The sequence below is a fragment of the Xiphophorus hellerii genome, chromosome 8, assembly GCF_003331165.1.
Source record: "Xiphophorus hellerii strain 12219 chromosome 8, Xiphophorus_hellerii-4.1, whole genome shotgun sequence".
Taxonomy (NCBI): Eukaryota; Metazoa; Chordata; class Actinopteri; order Cyprinodontiformes; family Poeciliidae; genus Xiphophorus; species Xiphophorus hellerii.
Window position 1 is genome coordinate 562,706 of NC_045679.1, and position 18,410 is coordinate 581,115.

General features: G+C 45.5%; 2 protein-coding genes across 2 annotated transcripts; one reads left to right on the forward strand and one right to left on the reverse strand.

The window, feature by feature from the left end:
• Positions 1-491: 491 nt before the first annotated feature.
• Positions 492-12,976, reverse strand: LOC116723968 (stromelysin-3-like). The gene is made up of 8 exons (XM_032569219.1): positions 12,130-12,976; positions 3,584-3,849; positions 3,299-3,442; positions 2,457-2,590; positions 2,166-2,380; positions 1,743-1,947; positions 1,322-1,582; positions 492-1,247 (listed from the first exon to the last, which is right to left on the reverse strand). The coding sequence occupies exons 1-8, from the start codon at positions 12,226-12,228 to the stop codon at positions 1,126-1,128; spliced, it is 1,446 nt and encodes a 481-aa protein (XP_032425110.1). The 5' UTR covers positions 12,229-12,976; the 3' UTR covers positions 492-1,125.
• Positions 12,977-13,486: 510 nt separating this feature from the next.
• On the forward strand, positions 13,487-16,986 carry LOC116723980 (serine/threonine-protein phosphatase 6 catalytic subunit-like). The gene is made up of 7 exons (XM_032569238.1): positions 13,487-13,673; positions 14,411-14,506; positions 14,657-14,722; positions 14,824-14,965; positions 15,041-15,120; positions 15,901-16,110; positions 16,181-16,986. The coding sequence occupies exons 1-7, from the start codon at positions 13,599-13,601 to the stop codon at positions 16,427-16,429; spliced, it is 918 nt and encodes a 305-aa protein (XP_032425129.1). The 5' UTR covers positions 13,487-13,598; the 3' UTR covers positions 16,430-16,986.
• The last annotated feature ends 1,424 nt before the right edge of the window (positions 16,987-18,410 follow it).

Genomic DNA, 18,410 nt, shown 5'->3' on the forward strand with positions numbered 1-18,410 from the left:
TCACTTCCTGTAGGCATTGGAACTGCACCAGAGTTCACTTCAGCCGAACCGAGACCAGATTTCAGCTTTTTGGTTGATTAACATTCACACCTGGAACTGGACTTTCTAGGCAAACGGACTGGAGTTGGATTGAAGTGACTGAACAGGAACCTGAATAGAACCAGCGATGTTCAGTTCATTTGCCTAGTCAAAGTCTGGACCAGTTGGTGAGGTGTGAATGCTTATCGACCTCTGACCTCTGGTCCTCCAAACCTCAGTCTGGGTTTGGTTGAAGTGAACTCTGGTTTGGTTTGAATGTGAATGCCAAGCGGAGCGGAGACCGCTCCAAAAGCAGGAAGTGGACTACAGCGCAGGGCATTCTGGGTAAATTCAGCCAAAGCTAGCGTGTTAGCCTAGCGTGAATCTTGTTTCCATCTGGTGAAGAAGGAAGTTGCTCTCAGTGTCTTCAGAGGTTTTTGTGTCATTTCCTTCAGTGGTTCTTGGTGCAGCGCCCCCACAGGCCAGGAGGGGAACAGGTTGGTTTGACTCAGAACCACAGCAGCTGGAGGTGGAGCAGATGTTCTGGTTCCAGTAGAACCGGGTCGACCGGACCTTCAGGAGAGAAACATCCTCAGTCTGACTGGTGTTTTTTGACCAGTTCATGTTTTCCTGTTACAGTTTAAAGCACATAAAGTCACCAGAACTGGTTTAGCACCAGTATGTTTTACTGGTCAGCGTCCTGCACTGATCAGACACTTTAAATATAAAAACAAATGGCATATAGAAAAATAAAATGTCTCTCCTTTAGGACTGAAGCGTAACAATAAACTTCCTGTGAAAGATGGAAGAACATCTAGCCTAGATCTGAGTGAAGGAGTGAGAACTGTTCTAGGTCTGTAGCTCTACCATCTGCCATGACTGAGGTCTGACCTGAAATAGCACCTTTAATAATCAAACTTAGCGACCATTTGATCGACACTGGCTGTCAGTGGATGTGGCTCCTCAAACCAGGACAACTGGACCGGATCAGAACCGGACCCGGCTGCAGCTGGGAGGGTCTGGTTCCTGTTTTACCCGAGGTGAGGAGTTTAATGAAACGACAATAACGCAGCAGATTGTTCTCAGTTTACGAATTAGTTTACGTATTTATGCAGATTCGGAGCAGCCGAAGAAATCCGTCCCGATTCTGCGCGGGAATCCGTCCAGCACCTTCAGCGCCACCGGGTCCAACTTCCAGTAGTACAGCCCGCTCAGGAAGTTGGGGTAACCTGAGGGAGAAAGAGGTCCGATGGATGAAACCCTCAGAACCAAAGTCTCACCAGAACCGGGCCCAGAGTCTCACCATAGCTGTCCAGAAAGGCGGCGTCGACGTGTGCAGGAAGTCCCGCCCACTCGTGCGTGCTGCGCGGATGGAGGTCACCGATGCGGTTCTCCTGGACGCTGAAGGACCAGTAAAACGAAGACTTGAAGAGGTAGACCTTCTCCGAGCCGCCGTCCTCCCACCGCAGAGCCGCCTGGATGTCGGTGACAGGAAGGCCGAGCCGCTGCAGGGAGTCTGGGCCAGAAATCCTCCGCCCAGCGTCAAACACCCAGTAGCTGTCGCCTGCAGCAGAAACACAAACCCTTCAGGTCTGGATCCAACTGGACCAGCAGTTAATTGACCTCAAGAACTTCTTCAGTATGAAACTTTATGCAGAAGGAGAGAAGACTCTTCTAGCAGCTTCATGGAGACGTGAACAGAAGTGTTGGCTTTTCTTCTGCACCTTGGAAGAACCAGATGTTCCCAGACTTGTCTTCATATGCTGCGTCGATGTAGTCAGGAATACCGCTCCAGTGGCGCGAAGACAAGGCCGGGTAGCCGCCTTGCAGACGCCTGTCACGGATTCGCCAAACATATCGAGACCTGAAGAAGAAGAGCTCTCCCCTGATCATGGACACGGCATCAAAGCTTGTCCTGCAGGCGTCCGGCTGGGGAAAACAGACTCCAGTTACTCTCTGGCCTAAAAATGTTCAACAGAGCAGCAGCGATAGAAAGGCTTGATCCAGTCCAGAACAGTTTCCTGTTCTGATCCAAAGTTCTTCTTGAAGGTCTTTCTATGACCTTTTTACTTTGTTTTTTATTTTAAAGACTTGATGACTGGATCAGGACCGCAGCTCTGAAGGTCCAAACAGGATCAGGATCTCACCAGTTCAGGTTCGATCTCGTTGGTCTCGGTTATGTCAGGCGGCGTGTACGGCGGCGGTCCGTATAGATACTGGATGCCCCTCTTATCGTCCTCACTGAGCTTCAGAGGGTAGGAGTCGCTGTAGAAGGGACACATGACCGCATCGGGCTCCAGAGAGTGCTGCAGGCCCAGAACATGGCCGAACTCATGGGCTGCCACCTGCAGGAGGTCGGTACCTTCACAAAGACGAAGACCATCCAGGGATCAGACCAGCTTCTCACACACAAACGTGAACAGTCCCAGACATCTTACCGACGCCGTTGCCGACCGTCCAGTGTTCGTCGTAGTCAAAGTGGACCTCTCCCTCTTTAAGCGTGCGAGGGAAAAAAGCGTGGGCCAGAATTCCTCCAGGACCGTCGAATGGGAGGTCGTCACCATGCCAGTACCTACAAAACGACAACTGATCTCATCTTCTGACCAATATAAACCAGTTCAAGCCGTTTCTGTTTCTGCAGTGATTCAGAAAACCATTGGCTGTAGAAATAATGGTCACCATGCAGCAACAAGCTACAAAAATCCCTTTCTGCCACTCGGCCTGTAAATGAAGCCTCAGATGAGTTCAGAAAAGGTTTTCATGGTTGTGGTTCTGATTTTACCCAATCGCTGGACTCAGCATCCTGGATCATAACGGTTTCTGTTCGCCGGTTGAAATTTGACGAGAGAAATCGATCTGAACCGGGACTCAAACCCAAATGCCAGAATCACCTCAGAGCCAGTAAACCTCCGTGGTCTAAAAGGTTTTGTAACTAAATCTGGGAAGTTGCATCAGACTGTCTGTAACCTCTCTGAACTCTGCAGGTCAAAGCAAAGATGGTCTGGCAGAGAAACGGAGTTCTGCTGCAGCAAAGACGCCATTGATGCGTCAGACTCTGAACATCCAGTTAGAGGATTGGTTTTATAACTCTGAACGTCCTTTATATTCCCTCAAACACATTGACTGCAGACCACAAAGCCGGGTACGACTTTTAAATATTGTTCAGGTCTGATTCACTTGTTTACATTAGTTTTATTCATCTGCAGTCACTAATAATTGCTCCAGAACTCGTTTTCAAACTAAAACCAGAACATCTGATCTGGGCTCTTGGGTTTCTTACCTGTTGAAGTCAATGATGATGTCCGCTCTCTCGCCGATGACCTCTCTGAACGTCAGAGGAGTGACCGCGCCCCAAACCCCAAAGGCCTCCTCCAGGATGCGCCGAACTTTGTCTTCACTCATCTGCCAGGGAAAACGAACAATCCTGCACAACAGACATGTTTTCAAGGATAACAAACAAATACTGGACCAGAAAAGGACGGACGGCTTCGTGTCCAACACTGTAACAGACCTTCAGGTGACCTTCAGAGTCTGGAGGAGTCGGGTTGAGGGTTGTGTTTCTTACCGGTAGGTGAGCTCGGTTTTGTCCCATCTTCCTCCAAACAGAGCAAATCTTTTGCCGCGTTCCTTCCTGCTCCTCTTCAGGAGCTTTGACCCGTTGGGCGGCGTTACTCTGGGGTAGTCTGGGACTCCACAGCGGGGACGGCTCCAGAACCCTGTCTCATTTCTGGACACCAGAACGGACTTTGAATGGTCCACTTGGGTCAGAGTGTCCTGTTTGTGTCGACCCCTCTGCTTTAGGACAGCATGGGTGTTGCTGTGAGGCGACCCCTGCAGACAGAGGACAGTTTCTGATCTATTAAACCCTAACCCATTATTTATTTATAAGACTTTATAAGCAATGCACACAGCCAATTATGGAAATATCTTGCAGAAATGTCAACACTCATTGACCATGTGACGTCCCACTCTGCCAAGACGAACTGAACAAACTCCCATAAAGCTCGTCAAAAACCAAACATATCGCTTTTATTTAGTTGATTTCAGCGTAAAAATGGTGACAGTACTGAACTTGAGCTGCACAGACAGACAAGGATGCGAACCAAACTGATTTTATGGTAAACCTTTGATGAGGAAAGAAGACGGCGATGGACTGACCAGCAGCCGTCGGTTATTCACGGATTTACAGCGAACAAAGGTAAGAAGATTAAATTTTCCATATGTAGGTAAGAACAATCAAATACTGCATCAGTAACCCACCATCATGTAGCCTAGCATGTACACAGAAACCGGTTAGCATCTGGGCTGCTAAGTCTGCTGTAACAGGAAACACCGTTTATGGCATAAGGAAAGGAGCCATGTGGAGTGAATTCAGGGAAAGTCGTCAATTTGATGAAAACTACGAAGACAGCAGGAGGGACAAGGTTTGGGTCGGTTTCTAAGCTAGCTACAAGCTAGCTAGACAAGTTAGCTCAACTTGAACAAATAGAAGCCTTGGCTATGACGGCAAGAACAACTCGGGGAATAAAACCCGGTTTCTTGTGACCCTGACGTCCATCATGGCGCCTCAGCATGACCAGGTGACGTCTACCTGTGACGTTCCTTTCAGTTAGCAGAGCAGGACCTGCTCTGGTTCGCGCTGTGCAAACCCTGATAAATTACATGTGGCCAAAAACAGCTGCAGTGTGACGTCAGAGCGGCTGAGAGCAGCACATCAAACGCAGTAATGATGGGATGCTAAGTCTGAGGCGGTAATGAGCTGCTGTGATTGTGATAGTCATCCTCCTTCATCAGTCACTGACATCAGCTGGTCCTGGTTCTGGTTCTGCTGAGCAGGCTGAAGTCAGCAGCTGTCCCTGGTTAGAGAACCGCTGAGCCAGCTGGGCGAGCGTTTGGAGAACGCAGCCAAAGTTCAGCCAGATAAAGGTCATCCGGTCCTCCTGACATCATGAGCAGGTCAGTATCTGACCCTCGTCCAGAGCTGCTAGCGTAGCTCCCATCAGTTTGATCCTTCATTGTTCTCCAGAGAGAATGATTAACCTCAGCGTCTCCCAGGGTTCATTTCAGAAAACCTTCCTTGGCAGCGACTTCCTCCTGGGAGGTCTAGTTAAAGTCAGACGAGGGCCGATGCCTTCAGTAACTCTTCACATCAGTAAATCACATATTTAGTCTCTGATGGTGACACTTGTTGCTGCCTGCTAGAGTGAAGTCTGCGTCCATCAGACGATGTGTTTAAGGAGCATGGGAAATGGAGCCATTTTTAACTGAAGGCCTGGTTCTCCTCTCTACCTCGGTGAATTCTGTCTTCATCATCCTCAGATCGTCCCGCCCTCCATTCTTCCTATAAAACATGTCTGCACAGACTTCATTATCTACACATTCATTCCTTCTGTCGCTGTAAAGTTATGATCTATGGACCGGAGCAAGTCCCAACAGCTGAGAACCAAACAGCTGTTCCCTTTGTTCTGTGAAGAAAACCAGTTTAGTTTAACCAGTGAAATCCAGTTTAAACCTCTGCCACGTTTCATCTCCACCCTGGAGAAGCTGGACTTACATTCTGTTCTTGATAAATAAATATAATTCACCTTTTGAATGAAAACAAAACCTTTTCCAGCCACAGCAAAGCTTTAAAAGCTCCTGAATATGAAGGGACTTGTAGCTTTAGCAGGTCACCAACAGGACGAGACTCAGGATGAATCCCGGCTCCGGTGGGAGGTCTGCAGCTCAGACACGTTCTATCAGAACCACCGTTCAACGTTTAAAATGCCCACAGAAAGCTGGACTTTTCCTGACTCCATTTTCATTCTGATTCCTTTTACGGTTTTCACATAATCACAGTTTAAGTTGTAGGATGTGTTCGGGTAATTCGTCAGCATAGAGTGTAATAACGTCTCAATCTGGAGATTCTGACCAGAAATATTCACAAACCTTTTAAATTAAATCATTTCATGGCCACAATGCTCATAAAAACGTAAATATTTTGTCTACTTTCCAGAGAGCAGAGACTCCAAACCCAAAATCTAACGAAACCGAGACAGGTCTGAACGTTTCTGTAAAAACTGGATCCAAATGTTCGTTAAACTCATCAGAACTCCTCCAGAAACACTGAAGACTGAAAATGTGGGAACAGCAGAAGCTTCTGAGTCCAGTAAGATTTCTCAACATTATTTATTAAACGGTTTGATTGAGGCTTCAGGTTCTAGTAGTGCTGTGGACCGACCTGCCGGCTTCAGGAACTCTGAGAGTTCATCAATAATAGCATCAGTGCTTTGCCTACAGGAGTAATAAAGTTAATAATAATGATAATAACACATTAGCTGGTTCAGTGTTGTTGGCTTGAAAGCCTCACTTTGACTCTTCAGTTTGTCCATTTGACCTTCAGAGACATTTAGCTACAAATATAAGTTATTATTTCTGAAGTGGGGCGTTCAGGACTCTCTCAGTCCATGTTGGTTTTACTCAGGCTTCTCTGTGGACGCCTAAAGGTCAGAAACTTTCACAGGTTTGTTTTTTCCAACAGGAAGATGATCCAAACACGACACAATGGTTGTAAAAGGAATAAATCTAACATTAACCTGGAAATCAACCAGTTTCTGCTAAGTAGACTAAATATAACCAGGATGGATCCAGAATCTGGTTGATGGGGTCAAAGGTCAGATTGCTAAGGGACGTTTGACCAAATGAGCCTTTAAAGAATCAATAATTTGAGTAAATCCAGCAGATTTTCTGTCTCGTTTTTTAACCATTGAAGCTGCGTGTTGCTCGTTCAGCTGTTGGATCAGATTCTATCTGGTTGGTGTTTCTGAACCGAACCGAAGTGAAGCGGTGGCAGCGGGGAATCCTGCAGAGGCCAGCGAGTCCGGACACGGCGCTGCGCCTCCACCAAACTCAGCAGCTTAGACAGAAACTAGCTGTGAACAAATCGGCCCGTTGTAGTTTAATCCAGCAGGTGTTTACGAGGCCGAGGCTTTGATGCGACTCGTGGAGCCGGTCAGGTCAGAACATGCGGAGTGGAAACCTGCGGCTCGGCCTCCGCAGCGCTGCAGATGTGTGGAAATTCCCGTTTGAGCTGCAGGATGAGCTCATCAGCACCAAACACGGCCGCCCGGCTGCATGCTGGTATTAAGGCCAGGCCTAAACTTAAAACGGTTAAAGCTCTGATTACACTTCACAAAGCATGTGTGACTCCATCTCCTTCCATCCAAGGTAAATGATGCGCAGAGCGGAAAGAATGTCGACAGTAAATATTTAACCACAGAAAGTCCCAGGTATCAGCAGCAGCAAGTGTTTTCCTCTCAGGCTTGACTGAAGATCCAGATCAAAAGACTCAAATGAAACAGATTGAAGGTCCTGAAGCCTCTGAGCTCCAATAAGCTGCTTTAGAGGAGAAACGATTTGCATCTTGAGTTTTTCCTCAGACTCAGCTTAGCTTATCATAGTTTAACTATCTTAGCTTGTCTTGTGTTAGCTAAGGTTAGCCTAGCATATCTAAACCTGTGTTAGCTTATCTTGTTGTTTTAGTTAAGGTTAGCCTACGTATCTAAGCCTATGTTAGCTTGTCTTGTTTTAGCTAAGGTTAGCCTAGCATATCTAAACCTGTGTTAGCTTATCTTGTTGTTTTAGCTAAGGTTAGCCAACGTATCTAAGCCTATGTTAGCTTGTCTTGTTTTAGCTAAGGTTAGCCTAGCATATCTAAGCCTATGTTAGCTTGTCTTGTTTTAGCTAAGGTTAGCCTAGCGTATCTAAGCCTATGTTAGCATATCTTATTGCAGGTGAACCTTAGTTTATCAGTCTTATGTTTTACCTGTATTTTAGTTTACCTGTCTTGGTTTATAATCATTTATACATTTTATCTTATATTAGCTGAATTGACCTCATGCTAGTTCATGCTAGTTTAACCCACTTTATGCCTCGTTTCCACTGAATCAGTCAAACGACCCCTTTGACCTCCATCCTTCCTCTCTTTCTCTCATCCTCCTCTTCCTGTTTATCCCAGAGTTCATGTCCTTCAGCTAAATGAGGAGAAATTATCTCATTTGTCATGTTTTCCTCTGACCAGCATCTGTTTCTGCTTCACCCATCATTTCTCATCCTGTCGTCCTGCGCTGCCATCTGGGTGGATGTTTTGTCGTTTTTTCAGTAAGGATTTGTTTTGCTGATGATCCAGAGAATCACCAGAATCCAAACGATGTTTTATTGAGACGCAGATCAACTCTGCAGCAGGGGAAGTTTTCCTAATCTGATGTACAAATAAAAACTCTCTTATTTCTGGATGAAACAGAAAAACTAGAAGCTGAAAATAGAGATTAAATTCTTGGCAGTAATTTCCAACGTCTGGCTGCTAAATGTCCGTGAAGCTGAAATGACCTCCAAACGTTCCTGCAGTGAGTCGGAAACATCCAAACTGGACATGTAGGTCTGACCCGTCAGCACCGGATCGGGTCAGGAATGAAGACACGCTGCATGTTCGTCTCTGAGTAAGTGGCTGTTTTCTCCGCTTCGCTGACTCAGCACCCCAGCAGAGTTTACCCCCAGCTGCACCATGACGGGCCTCAGCCTGCCCAGTCTGACGCCAGCGACCCTCCAGACGAGTCCTGGGGAAATCCCACCTCATTATTGGAGGGTCAGAAAAGTTACAGTGAAATGGAACCAGGTTTAAAAAGTTTTTAGCGAGTTTTTCTCAGTAAACAAACTGTTGAGACCCGGAGAGTCAAACTAACGTTTAAATGTTTAGATCTGATTTGGTTCAGAGTCACTGATCTAATCTCTGCTACACCTTCACAAAAATCAGGACTCTACATAAAAACAAGTTTTAATGAGTGACTCCACTTAATAAAATTCCTCGTAAACACATTGATTTATTGCAGTGGCTCTCAGTACAAGTTATGTGTTATTTAAGTTATAACTTGTTAAGTTGCTTGATTTTAAACCTGTTCTGGTTTTCCCATCCTGGTGGCTGAGAACCTGGAAGGTGAATATCTGGGAGAATCATAACTTCAGCTCAACGTTCAGAGCACCAGGGACTTTATGGAAACATATTCAGATTTTATTTTATGGTTTTAAAGGCTCTACGCTGAAGATAGTAAGAAATAAAGGCATAGTTTGTTTTTACCATCAGCTGCAGCAGCGCCTCTGCTGTGGGCTAACGCTAACGCTCAGCAGCTCCACTTTCAATCTCTTCTTATTAATGTAAGAGTTAAAGAACTAAATATAGTTAGAGATTTGTTACTTTTAACAAAAATACTAAGTCTATCAAAGTAATGTAGCAGTTTTGATTTAAGGCTTAATGAGGCAGTTTATCATAATTCAGTCAAAGTAATGAAATAACAAACTGGTCTGATTTTTATTGGTAACGTGTTTCTTCTTATTGAGCAGTGAAAGGAAATAAAATGTGTTTCATGTCTTTTGCTTTAAGTATTTACTTACTGGAGGGTTTATGTTTATGCTGCAAAGCCACAGCTAGCAGCTAACAGCTAGCAGCTAGCAGCTAGAGTCAATGCACAGCTTCAGTTATTACAACTGAAAACTAGCGATCAGCCCGAAACCTGGGAGTAGTGATGGACTCTGACCTGAACCTCCAGAGCCACATAAAGACAGTTACAAAGTCGGCCTTCTGTCACCTGAAGAACATTTCCAGGATTAAAGGACTAATGTCTCAGCCAGATCTAGAGAAACTCATCCATGCCTTCATCTTCAGTCGTATTGATTATTGCAACAGCGTCTTCACAGGTCTGTCCAACAAATCAATCAAACAGCTGCAGCTGATCCAGAATGCTGCTGCTGGCGTTCTGACTAAAACCAGGAAGATAGAGCACATAACACCAGTTTTAAAGTCCCTCCACTGGCTCCCTGTAGCTCAAAGAATAGACTTTAAAATACTGTTGTTAGTTTATAAATCACTGAACGGCTTAGCACCACAATACATTAAAGATCTGCTTTTATTGTATCAACCTTCCAGACCTCTGAGGTCTTCCGGTTCTGGTCTGCTCTGCATCCCCAGAACCAGAACCAAACGAGGAGAAGCAGCTTTCAGCATCTATGCACCACAAATTTGGAACAAACTTCCAGAAAACTGTAAAACAGCTGAAACACTGACTTCTTTTAAATCTCAATTGAAAACCCACCTGTTTAGAATTGTATTTGAAATGTAATCAATTACAAATTTATTGATGTAACTTGACTTAATGATTGATTCTATATTGCATTGTGATTCTGTGTTTGTTATGATGTAAAGCACTTTGAAATGCCTTGCTGCTGAAATGTGCTATACAAATAAAATTTGATTGATTGATGATTGATAGCTCCTCTGTTCAGCGGCTCTGACGGAGCCGGTAGCGTTCAGCAGCCGTTGCTCCTCCTACACTTTGGACTGAACCATTGTTCTAACAATGGGGGGGACCTAAAAATTAATTCATTCTTATTTCTTTTTTTTAGATGAATGGCACATTTATTTCATTCTTTGTTTCTTTTGCCTTTTTATATTAATATTGTTTAAATACAAAGGTTTCCTTCATAATTTCTGTGGTGGGACAATTCCAGACTTTTCCAACATTGGGGGGTTCGGGCCCTTCTGGCCCCCCATGCCTGAACCACCAGGAGCCGCGGGGTCACCAGGAAGTTACCCCAAAACAAACTCAACAGTCTAAAGAAGAAGAGCAGGCTTCCTTCCTGTTCAGTGTTTCTGTTAGCGTGATGTTAGCATGGTGTTAGCGTGTTGATCTTCATCAACACGCCTTTCTTCTCTTAATCAGCCTAAAGATTTTCCAGAGTCTTTAGGCTGATTAAATGTCACATGTGAAAAACTCAGGAAACTCTCAGCCTGTTCAAATGACTTCCTGATTACATTCATGGGAACCAAGTCCAATTGTTTCTTCTGAACAATTTAAAGTCACTGAGCGTATTTGAAATGTTGCGGACCGATCCGGAACCGGCTAGCAGGCTAACATGCTGCAGCCATTAGCCTGAGATGAAGACAGATTAGATCAGCTGACAGCTGCAGTTTCACTCATTCAGGGGGAATTAACATTCTTTAGCTCTGTCAGAGAGATAATTATGATCTGCTATTTGTTACTTAATCATCCCACAGGTGATACTTTCCAATATGATTCATGATGTCATCTCTCCTTTCTATTCATTATCCACCCTGTAAAACCGTAACCGCAGACTTAATAACGACACATGAGGAGAAAAACTCTGACTGTTATAAACTGGATGAGATCTGGAAGAATCGACTCATAAATACTCCATAGTTACCCTGAAGGCACCAGCTGTACGCTAACCCCACATAGTACCCTGAAAGTACTCTGTCTCTGCATTAAAGTACCTCTGTATGTACCCTGCAGGCGCAGCGTAAATACCCAGTTACCCCATCAGTGCCCCCAGGTTAGCGTTTTAATACCTCACAGTTTGCTTGTGAGCATTGCAAAGGTACTTTGTAAGTACCCAGAAAGTACCCTGTAAGTACCCTGTACTTACCCCATTGGTACCTCCTTGGTACCCTGTTGCCACACTGTAAGTACCTCTTTAGCATCATTTATGACCCTTTCAGGTCCCTGGAGTCTCTAGGAATGCTATTACCCCCAAATGGGGTATCTCGGGATGGGGGGTTAAATGCCCCTTAGACTCCTTGTAAAGGTTACACAGATACCCTAAAGTATCTGCACCATGTGGGCAAACTGTGCACTTCCTAAAGGGTACCCTATCAGTACCCCAGTAGTTATGGGGTATCGGTGCCCCAGTACTTGCCCTATAAGTAGAAGGGTACTTGTAGGGCATACCCTGTAGTTACCCTCTGATACCCCAGCAGGTTTCAGGTTTTTATTTCTTCAGGATCTCTGAGATTCTAAGATCATTTTAAACTTTTCTGTCTCTCTCAGAGCAACCTGTTGCTGTTGTTGTTTTCTGTTTCCAGACTCTGAGGGACCTCTGACCTTTTCCATCTCCCGTCTCGTTCAGCCTGACTTCCTGTCTGACCTGTTACACACCTGTTGTTCGTTTCTGATTCTGTCCCTGGATCTTTGTTCTGGTCTGATTTATCACCTGCTGGTTCTGGAAGAATGTTGCTCAGATTGCCTCAGGTTGCGGTTCTGCTCAGGCGTTGTGTGGACTCACCTGCAGACTGATGGCGGCGCCGCCCTCAGTCAGCGGCGCGGCGCAGAGCAGGAGGTGCAGAGAGGAAAGGCAGCAGCAGAACAGGACGACCCGCATCATGCCGTCCCTCTGGAGCCAGAGCCGGGTCTGGAGCCGCAGGAGCAACAGAGAGGCAGGCAGCGCTCCAACGCTCCTCCTGCTCCCACACCGTTAACCCTTCAGTCCCCACAGCCAGCCAAAACGCCAGGAAGCACCAGCAGAGCTCCGAGTAACCGATCAGCTCCCATTAAACTCAATTCATTCATGAATTTATTCTGCTGTTAATAACAGATTTAATCTGCATTTTGTTCTGATTTGAACCTGGTTTCCATCACGACTCTGAACCAGGAGAACGATTCTCCTCTCTAGAAACAAGATGGTGGCACCACCAGAAGAGCTAATTACAGGTGAGTGGATGCAGCTGGAGAAAAGAGCAGGAGAGAAGGAAGACGGCCTAGTCAAAGTTTGGGTCTCTTGCTGTGCTGTCAAAGAGCAGGAGGAGTAAAGGCAGCAGATCCCGACTGAGTCTCCAGTCTGCAGGTCAAAGGTCGCTGACTCAGGCCGAGTCTAGCTGCAGCGCCACCCAGGAATTAGACCGAGCCGAACCATCCAGTCAGATGTTAGCAACATTTAGCTGCTGCAGCTCTCTGATGGAACCAGAGCTCCCAGTAAACCCTGACTGGGACAGAAACATCCCAGTTCTGCAGCTCAGAGCGAAAAATCAGGATTTATCTGAAATAACAGGAAAACTGAACCACCTGAACCGCAGAAACACGAATCAGGAACTTATCTGGAACGGTTCTGAAACGGATTTAAATCCCAATTTTTCCATAATTTTTATCCTGATTTCATTCTACTTTCATTTTTCATAATTATGAATGTTTTTCTTTCCAATACTGATTTCACAAACTTGATTATTGTGATTTTAAATGGTTATAAGGTCGCTCTAACAGTTAACAGTCCTCCTCCTCATCCTGCTAACAGAACCCCATCATGATGAGGCTTCAAACAGGAAGTGGTCTCAGAGGTCAGAGGTCATCAGCAGGTTGCGACTGGAAGAGTCTCATGAAGGCAGAGAAGTGGACGTCCTTTGGCTAAGACTCACTGTTGTTTAAGTGTTGTTATCCTGCTGTTCTCCTGAAACTATCCATCCATTTTCTTACACCTTTGTCCCCAGTGGGGTCTGGAGATGCTGGTGCCCAGTTCCAGTGAGACACTTCGGGCAAGAGGCCGAAATGTCTGTAGCAGCTCCTGAAACTAGTTTATTATGAACACCTAATGTGCAGGTATTATCTTCTCTGAACCACTAGGTGGCGGTCATGCTGTGGTCCTACCAGCTGCGCTCCGCCACTGAAGAAGAAGAAGAAGGAAGGAGAAGCGGAACTAGTTAGCAGGAAGGCTAATCGCCTCTAGCCGTTTTTATTTTCAGATTTTAAAACTTCATTTTAATTATGGCTCCTTTAGACCTCGATAGATACGTAGAAATAGCGAAACACTGCAAATATTTACCAGAGAACGACTTAAAGGTGAGTTTTGAGTTTATGTCGAGTTTCTGGAGCGCTGGAAGCTAATGGAGCTAGCGGCTAAGTTTATGAAGGAAGAGTTTGTTCTGGTGATCTGGGTCAGAGGCACGTAATGTTCTGGTAATCTGGGTCAGAACCGATCAACCATCTGCTTCATTCTGATAACATATCAGCTGGAAATAAAAAGAACCAAAGGGCGGACAGCTGAGAGAGAGGAAGCCGCTCAGAGGCTCTCCTGCAGCGGGTTAAACTGACCTGGTTCAGCTGGTTCTGGTTCTGGTTCATTACAGGAACAAAAATACAAGACAGACAAAACAATAACAGAACCAGCTGCTTTTACCTGAAGTTTACAAAACTACCATTACACAGGTTCTGAAACGGTCCGGTTCTGTTCGGTTCTCCGGTCCGGACCGGTAGTTTGTCATGTTTGTGTTTCCAGACATCATTTTGTTTCTAGAACATAAAATCTGAGCCATCATATAGCAGGACAAGTTTCTCTGTTTCTAATCTGATACCAGGCTGAAGCTCTGGGCTGATAATCCGGAATAATCTGAGGTCTGACAGGAAGTGATCAGAGATGATCAGCTGACTGAACTCTTGATGTTCTCTTGAGCGCATATAAGTCGAAGCTGAAACTGGATGTACTGATCTAGATCTTTAGATCTACCTTCCCTGATCCAGACCTGAAGCTGCTGCGGCTCCAGATTATAATCCAGAATGTTTTCCTGTTTGTGTTGCAGAGATTATGTGACTATGTTTGTGATCTGCTGCTGGAGGAGTCCAACGTTCAGCCTGTAGCCACTCCGGTCACCGTCTGTGGAGATATTCATGGTCAGGTGAGTGGAACCGTCACCGGCCGCCATTAACCGCCACCGGCCGCCATTAACCGCCACCGGCCGCCATTAACCGTCACCGGCCGCCATTAACCGTCACCGGCCGCCGTTAACCACCATCGGCCTCTCATGCGTTTCCTGTTTCTATTCCAGTTTTATGACCTGTGTGAGCTGTTCAGGACCGGAGGTCAGGTTCCAGACACAAACTACGTCTTCATGGTGAGACCTGCTGGTAGACGCAGAGCTAACGCTGCATGTTTCCTGGTTCTGATCCGGTTCTGACCGGGTTCTGATCCGGTTCTCCTCCCGTCTCTCTGCAGGGAGACTTTGTGGACCGGGGGTATTACAGTCTGGAGACGTTCACCTACCTGCTGGCTCTGAAGGCCAAGTGGCCCGATCGCATCACGCTGCTGAGAGGAAACCATGAGAGCAGACAGATCACGCAGGTCTACGGGTTCTATGGTACCGACCCGCCACCCTGGCCTTCTCCTGACTCCATCTGTGTTCTGGTTCTGATCCGGTTCTCCTCTGTTTCAGATGAATGTCAGACCAAGTATGGGAACGCCAACGCCTGGCGGTACTGCACCAAGGTGTTTGACATGCTGACGGTGGCCGCTGTGAGTCTGTCCTCCGTTTCTCTGGAGGTTCTGCTGGTTCGGTCCGGTCCGGTCCGGCCGGCTGCTGTCACTGGTTCTGATGGGGCTGAGACCAGCTGACCCGATGTGACATAGTGGAGGGTTGATGGTGTTTTAGGAGTTTTGATTCAGGAGTTGAACCCTCAACCCTGGGCTGGCGTTGCCGTTGGCAACACAGTCGGTTAGCTAAACAATGCAGACCTGAATGTCACATCCACTGAATGTTTTACCATCAATAATGGACAACAGCGCCCTCTGGTGGCAACAACGCAGCTGAGCCAGTTAACTCAGATTGACTCAATAATCAGGTAATAATCCAGATTAACAGATGGATTATCAATGAACGATTAAATCTGGAGCAGACCCGTTAAATATGATTACATTCTGCTGAAATTAGGGGAAAAATGAGAAAAAACAATTTGATAAATGGAGACAAGCAGCTGCAGCTCTGACTGTCTGATTTTCTCTTAAGTTTTTCACTTCCTGTTTTTGACGGGTTACTTCCTGTTTCAGCTCCAGATTTGAATCTCAGCTCAACCCTGATGCTTAATCTTTATGTTTTGGCTGAAGTGATAAATGAAGGATTTTCTATCTGATCTGGTGATTAATTTATGGATTAACTGCTGCAGAATCTGACTGATAGATTATTTAACCGGGTCAGAACCGGCTCCGGCTCGGAGGTGTCGGTTGTTTCAGGTTTTGGTCCGTTAGCCTCCGTCAGGTTTGGTTGTGTGAAGCTGACCTCTGCTCTGTCGGGTCCAGTTGATAGATGAGCAGATCCTCTGCGTCCACGGCGGACTTTCGCCCGACATCAAGACTCTGGACCAGATCCGGACCATCGAGCGGAACCAGGAGATTCCCCACAAGGGGGCGTTCTGCGACCTGGTGTGGTCCGACCCGGAGGATGTGGACACCTGGGCCATCAGCCCCCGCGGCGCCGGCTGGCTGTTCGGCTCCAAGGTCACCAACGAGGTACGCCCATCCGACCCGTAGAACCCGTCCCTCCCCCGCCCTCTGCTGACCCACGTTCCCTCTGTTTCAGTTCGTTCACATCAACAACCTGAAGCTGATCTGCCGCGCTCACCAGCTGGTGCACGAGGGCTACAAGTTCATGTTCGACGAGAAGCTGGTGACGGTGTGGTCGGCGCCCAACTACTGCTACCGCTGCGGGAACATCGCCTCCATCATGGTCTTCAAGGACGTCAGCCGGCGGGAGCCCAAGCTGTTCCGCGCCGTGCCGGACTCTGAGCGCGTCATTCCTCCCCGGACAACCACGCCCTACTTCCTGTAGGGGGCGGAGCCTGGACACGCTCTGCTTCAGAGGGGCGCTGACCCCTCGGCTCCCGGGTTGAGGCAGGCGGAGACGCCGGAGGGTGACCCTCAGTGGTCTCATGAAGTAGCGCCGTGTTTCCACCTCAGACCCGACGTGACGGAACCAGCCTCTGAGCCCATCCTGCTACATTCTGCCTTAAACATTTTAACTTTAATTTATTCATCTTGAGTATCATGCACACTGTTTTCATTCTCCTCTGTCTGAACTGGGATGAACTGGTTCCTCCTGGTGAGTCCTGATTCATCAGCAGAGATGCACCGATGGAAACTTCCTGTTTCTGTCTGTAGACTGTCAGATAAATCCTGGCCTCTGCTGCGTTTACAGACCATAATAAGTTGTGTTTCAGTGCCTGATCTCCAGATCCAGTGAAATCCTCTCATCTGTGGACCAGTCGGTTCGTCCTGATCATCTGTGGCATTATGTCAGTTTTTCTGCTCTCCAAGCTGCTGGAGCTGAAACCCATTCCAGCTGTTTACCGTCTTGTAATATGAATAAAAATGAATTCACAGTTCTGAGTCGTAGTTGGTTTGACGGTGAACGTCTGGCAGAACGTCTCATCCTCTGTTTGTTTAAGCATTGTTTATGTTTTACAAAAGCTTAAAACATATCAGTTGATTTTCTTTAACGATTTGAAAAAATAAAATAGAAAATTTTAGCAGAAAAAACTAACCTGAATATCTGTCAGTCTTCATGTTTCTGCTGCTGTTTGGATGGAGAACCTGCTGAAGGCATGATGGTGAGTCTAGTTGCTATGGTAATTCCCGCCATTTCCAGGGAGCGGGAAAATGAGTGTTCAGGCAGTTCGGTTACTAGGCAGAAAACTTCAGTTCTCTTATCAGTGGAGACGCTGAGTACCGGTTCTGGTCCAGTTCGGTCCACTAAAATCCCTCCAGACTACAGTAAAAAAAAAAATATATATATATATATATACTGTCTTTGTTTCTAAGTTTTTTAAAAAGTCACTTTTTCTAATCAAGTTTCATATTTTCATTTTTTTCAGATTTCTTGAAATAAGTTGAAGTAAAACAAAGTTAATTTTTTAAACATGAACGTTACAGAAACAAGAAGAGTAAAACATGTGAATGTTTCGTTATATTTTCTAGAGCTTAACCTTCTGGTTTATTAATAAACATTACTGATGCTGAAAATAAAAGTGATTTTTACTTTATTTCTTGAAGATTTTCTCACAGGTTCCTCTTTATGCGTCAAGTCCGACCCGGTTCTGGTCACTGTAGAACCGCTGTGGTTTTTATGGTGTTTTTCTGACCTAAACCCAGAACCACTCAGACATCACAGATTCGGTTCTAGATTATTCTGACCAGGATGAACGTCAGGAAAACATCATCTGGGTTTTATGTTTTCTTATAGATTTATGATTCATGACGATTTAAAAGTCTCCTATGTTTATGATGAACTCTGTATGGTTTTATTTAGACACAGGTGGATGTATTTCAAGAGTTTTTGTGTTAATTCAGAAGATTCAGAGCCTCCAGCGGATGAAAACCTGAATCATTTTATGAAAATGTTTTGATCAGATCTATAATCATTTTACCAGATACTCATGACAAATTTTAAATAAAAATCTGTTTTCTACAAAGCAATTCAAAGATGGAATAAATTACCTCAAAAAAACATTTAAAAAGCACATTTTCTTTTAAAATAGCACTAAAGTTTTATATTAAATCGTGTTTTTTTAATATAGGCTCATTTGTGTAATTTGTAAAATCTGATGTTTGATTATCTTGTGCATATTTTATGTAATTGTCGGAATGGTCTTATGAATATTTTTGTGTTTTGTCACTTAGACCCCATGAAGATTAATAACAGTGGAAAGTAACGGGAACCCAAATAAATAAATAAAGTCCAGTCAGGCGGAACCAGAATCAGCCAAACGACCAGAACCAAACCAATGGGTCTAAAAGAACATTCGTAATGAACT

Bases quoted from the DNA above. Each gene is read 5' to 3' on its own strand.
- LOC116723968 (XM_032569219.1), bottom strand. From the start codon at position 12,228: ATGATGCGGGTCGTCCTGTTCTGCTGCTGCCTTTCCTCTCTGCACCTC. The intron at 3,443-3,583 runs GTAAGAAACACA...TCTGTTGTGCAG, and splicing joins AAAACCGAGCTCACCTACCG to GATTGTTCGTTTTCCCTGGC. The intron at 1,583-1,742 runs GTGCAGAAGAAA...TTTCTGCTGCAG, and splicing joins GAACATCTGGTTCTTCCAAG to GCGACAGCTACTGGGTGTTT.
- LOC116723980 (XM_032569238.1), top strand. From the start codon at position 13,599: ATGGCTCCTTTAGACCTCGATAGATACGTAGAAATAGCGAAACACTGC. The intron at 13,674-14,410 runs GTGAGTTTTGAG...TTTGTGTTGCAG, and splicing joins TACCAGAGAACGACTTAAAG to AGATTATGTGACTATGTTTG. The intron at 15,121-15,900 runs GTGAGTCTGTCC...TGTCGGGTCCAG, and splicing joins ACATGCTGACGGTGGCCGCT to TTGATAGATGAGCAGATCCT.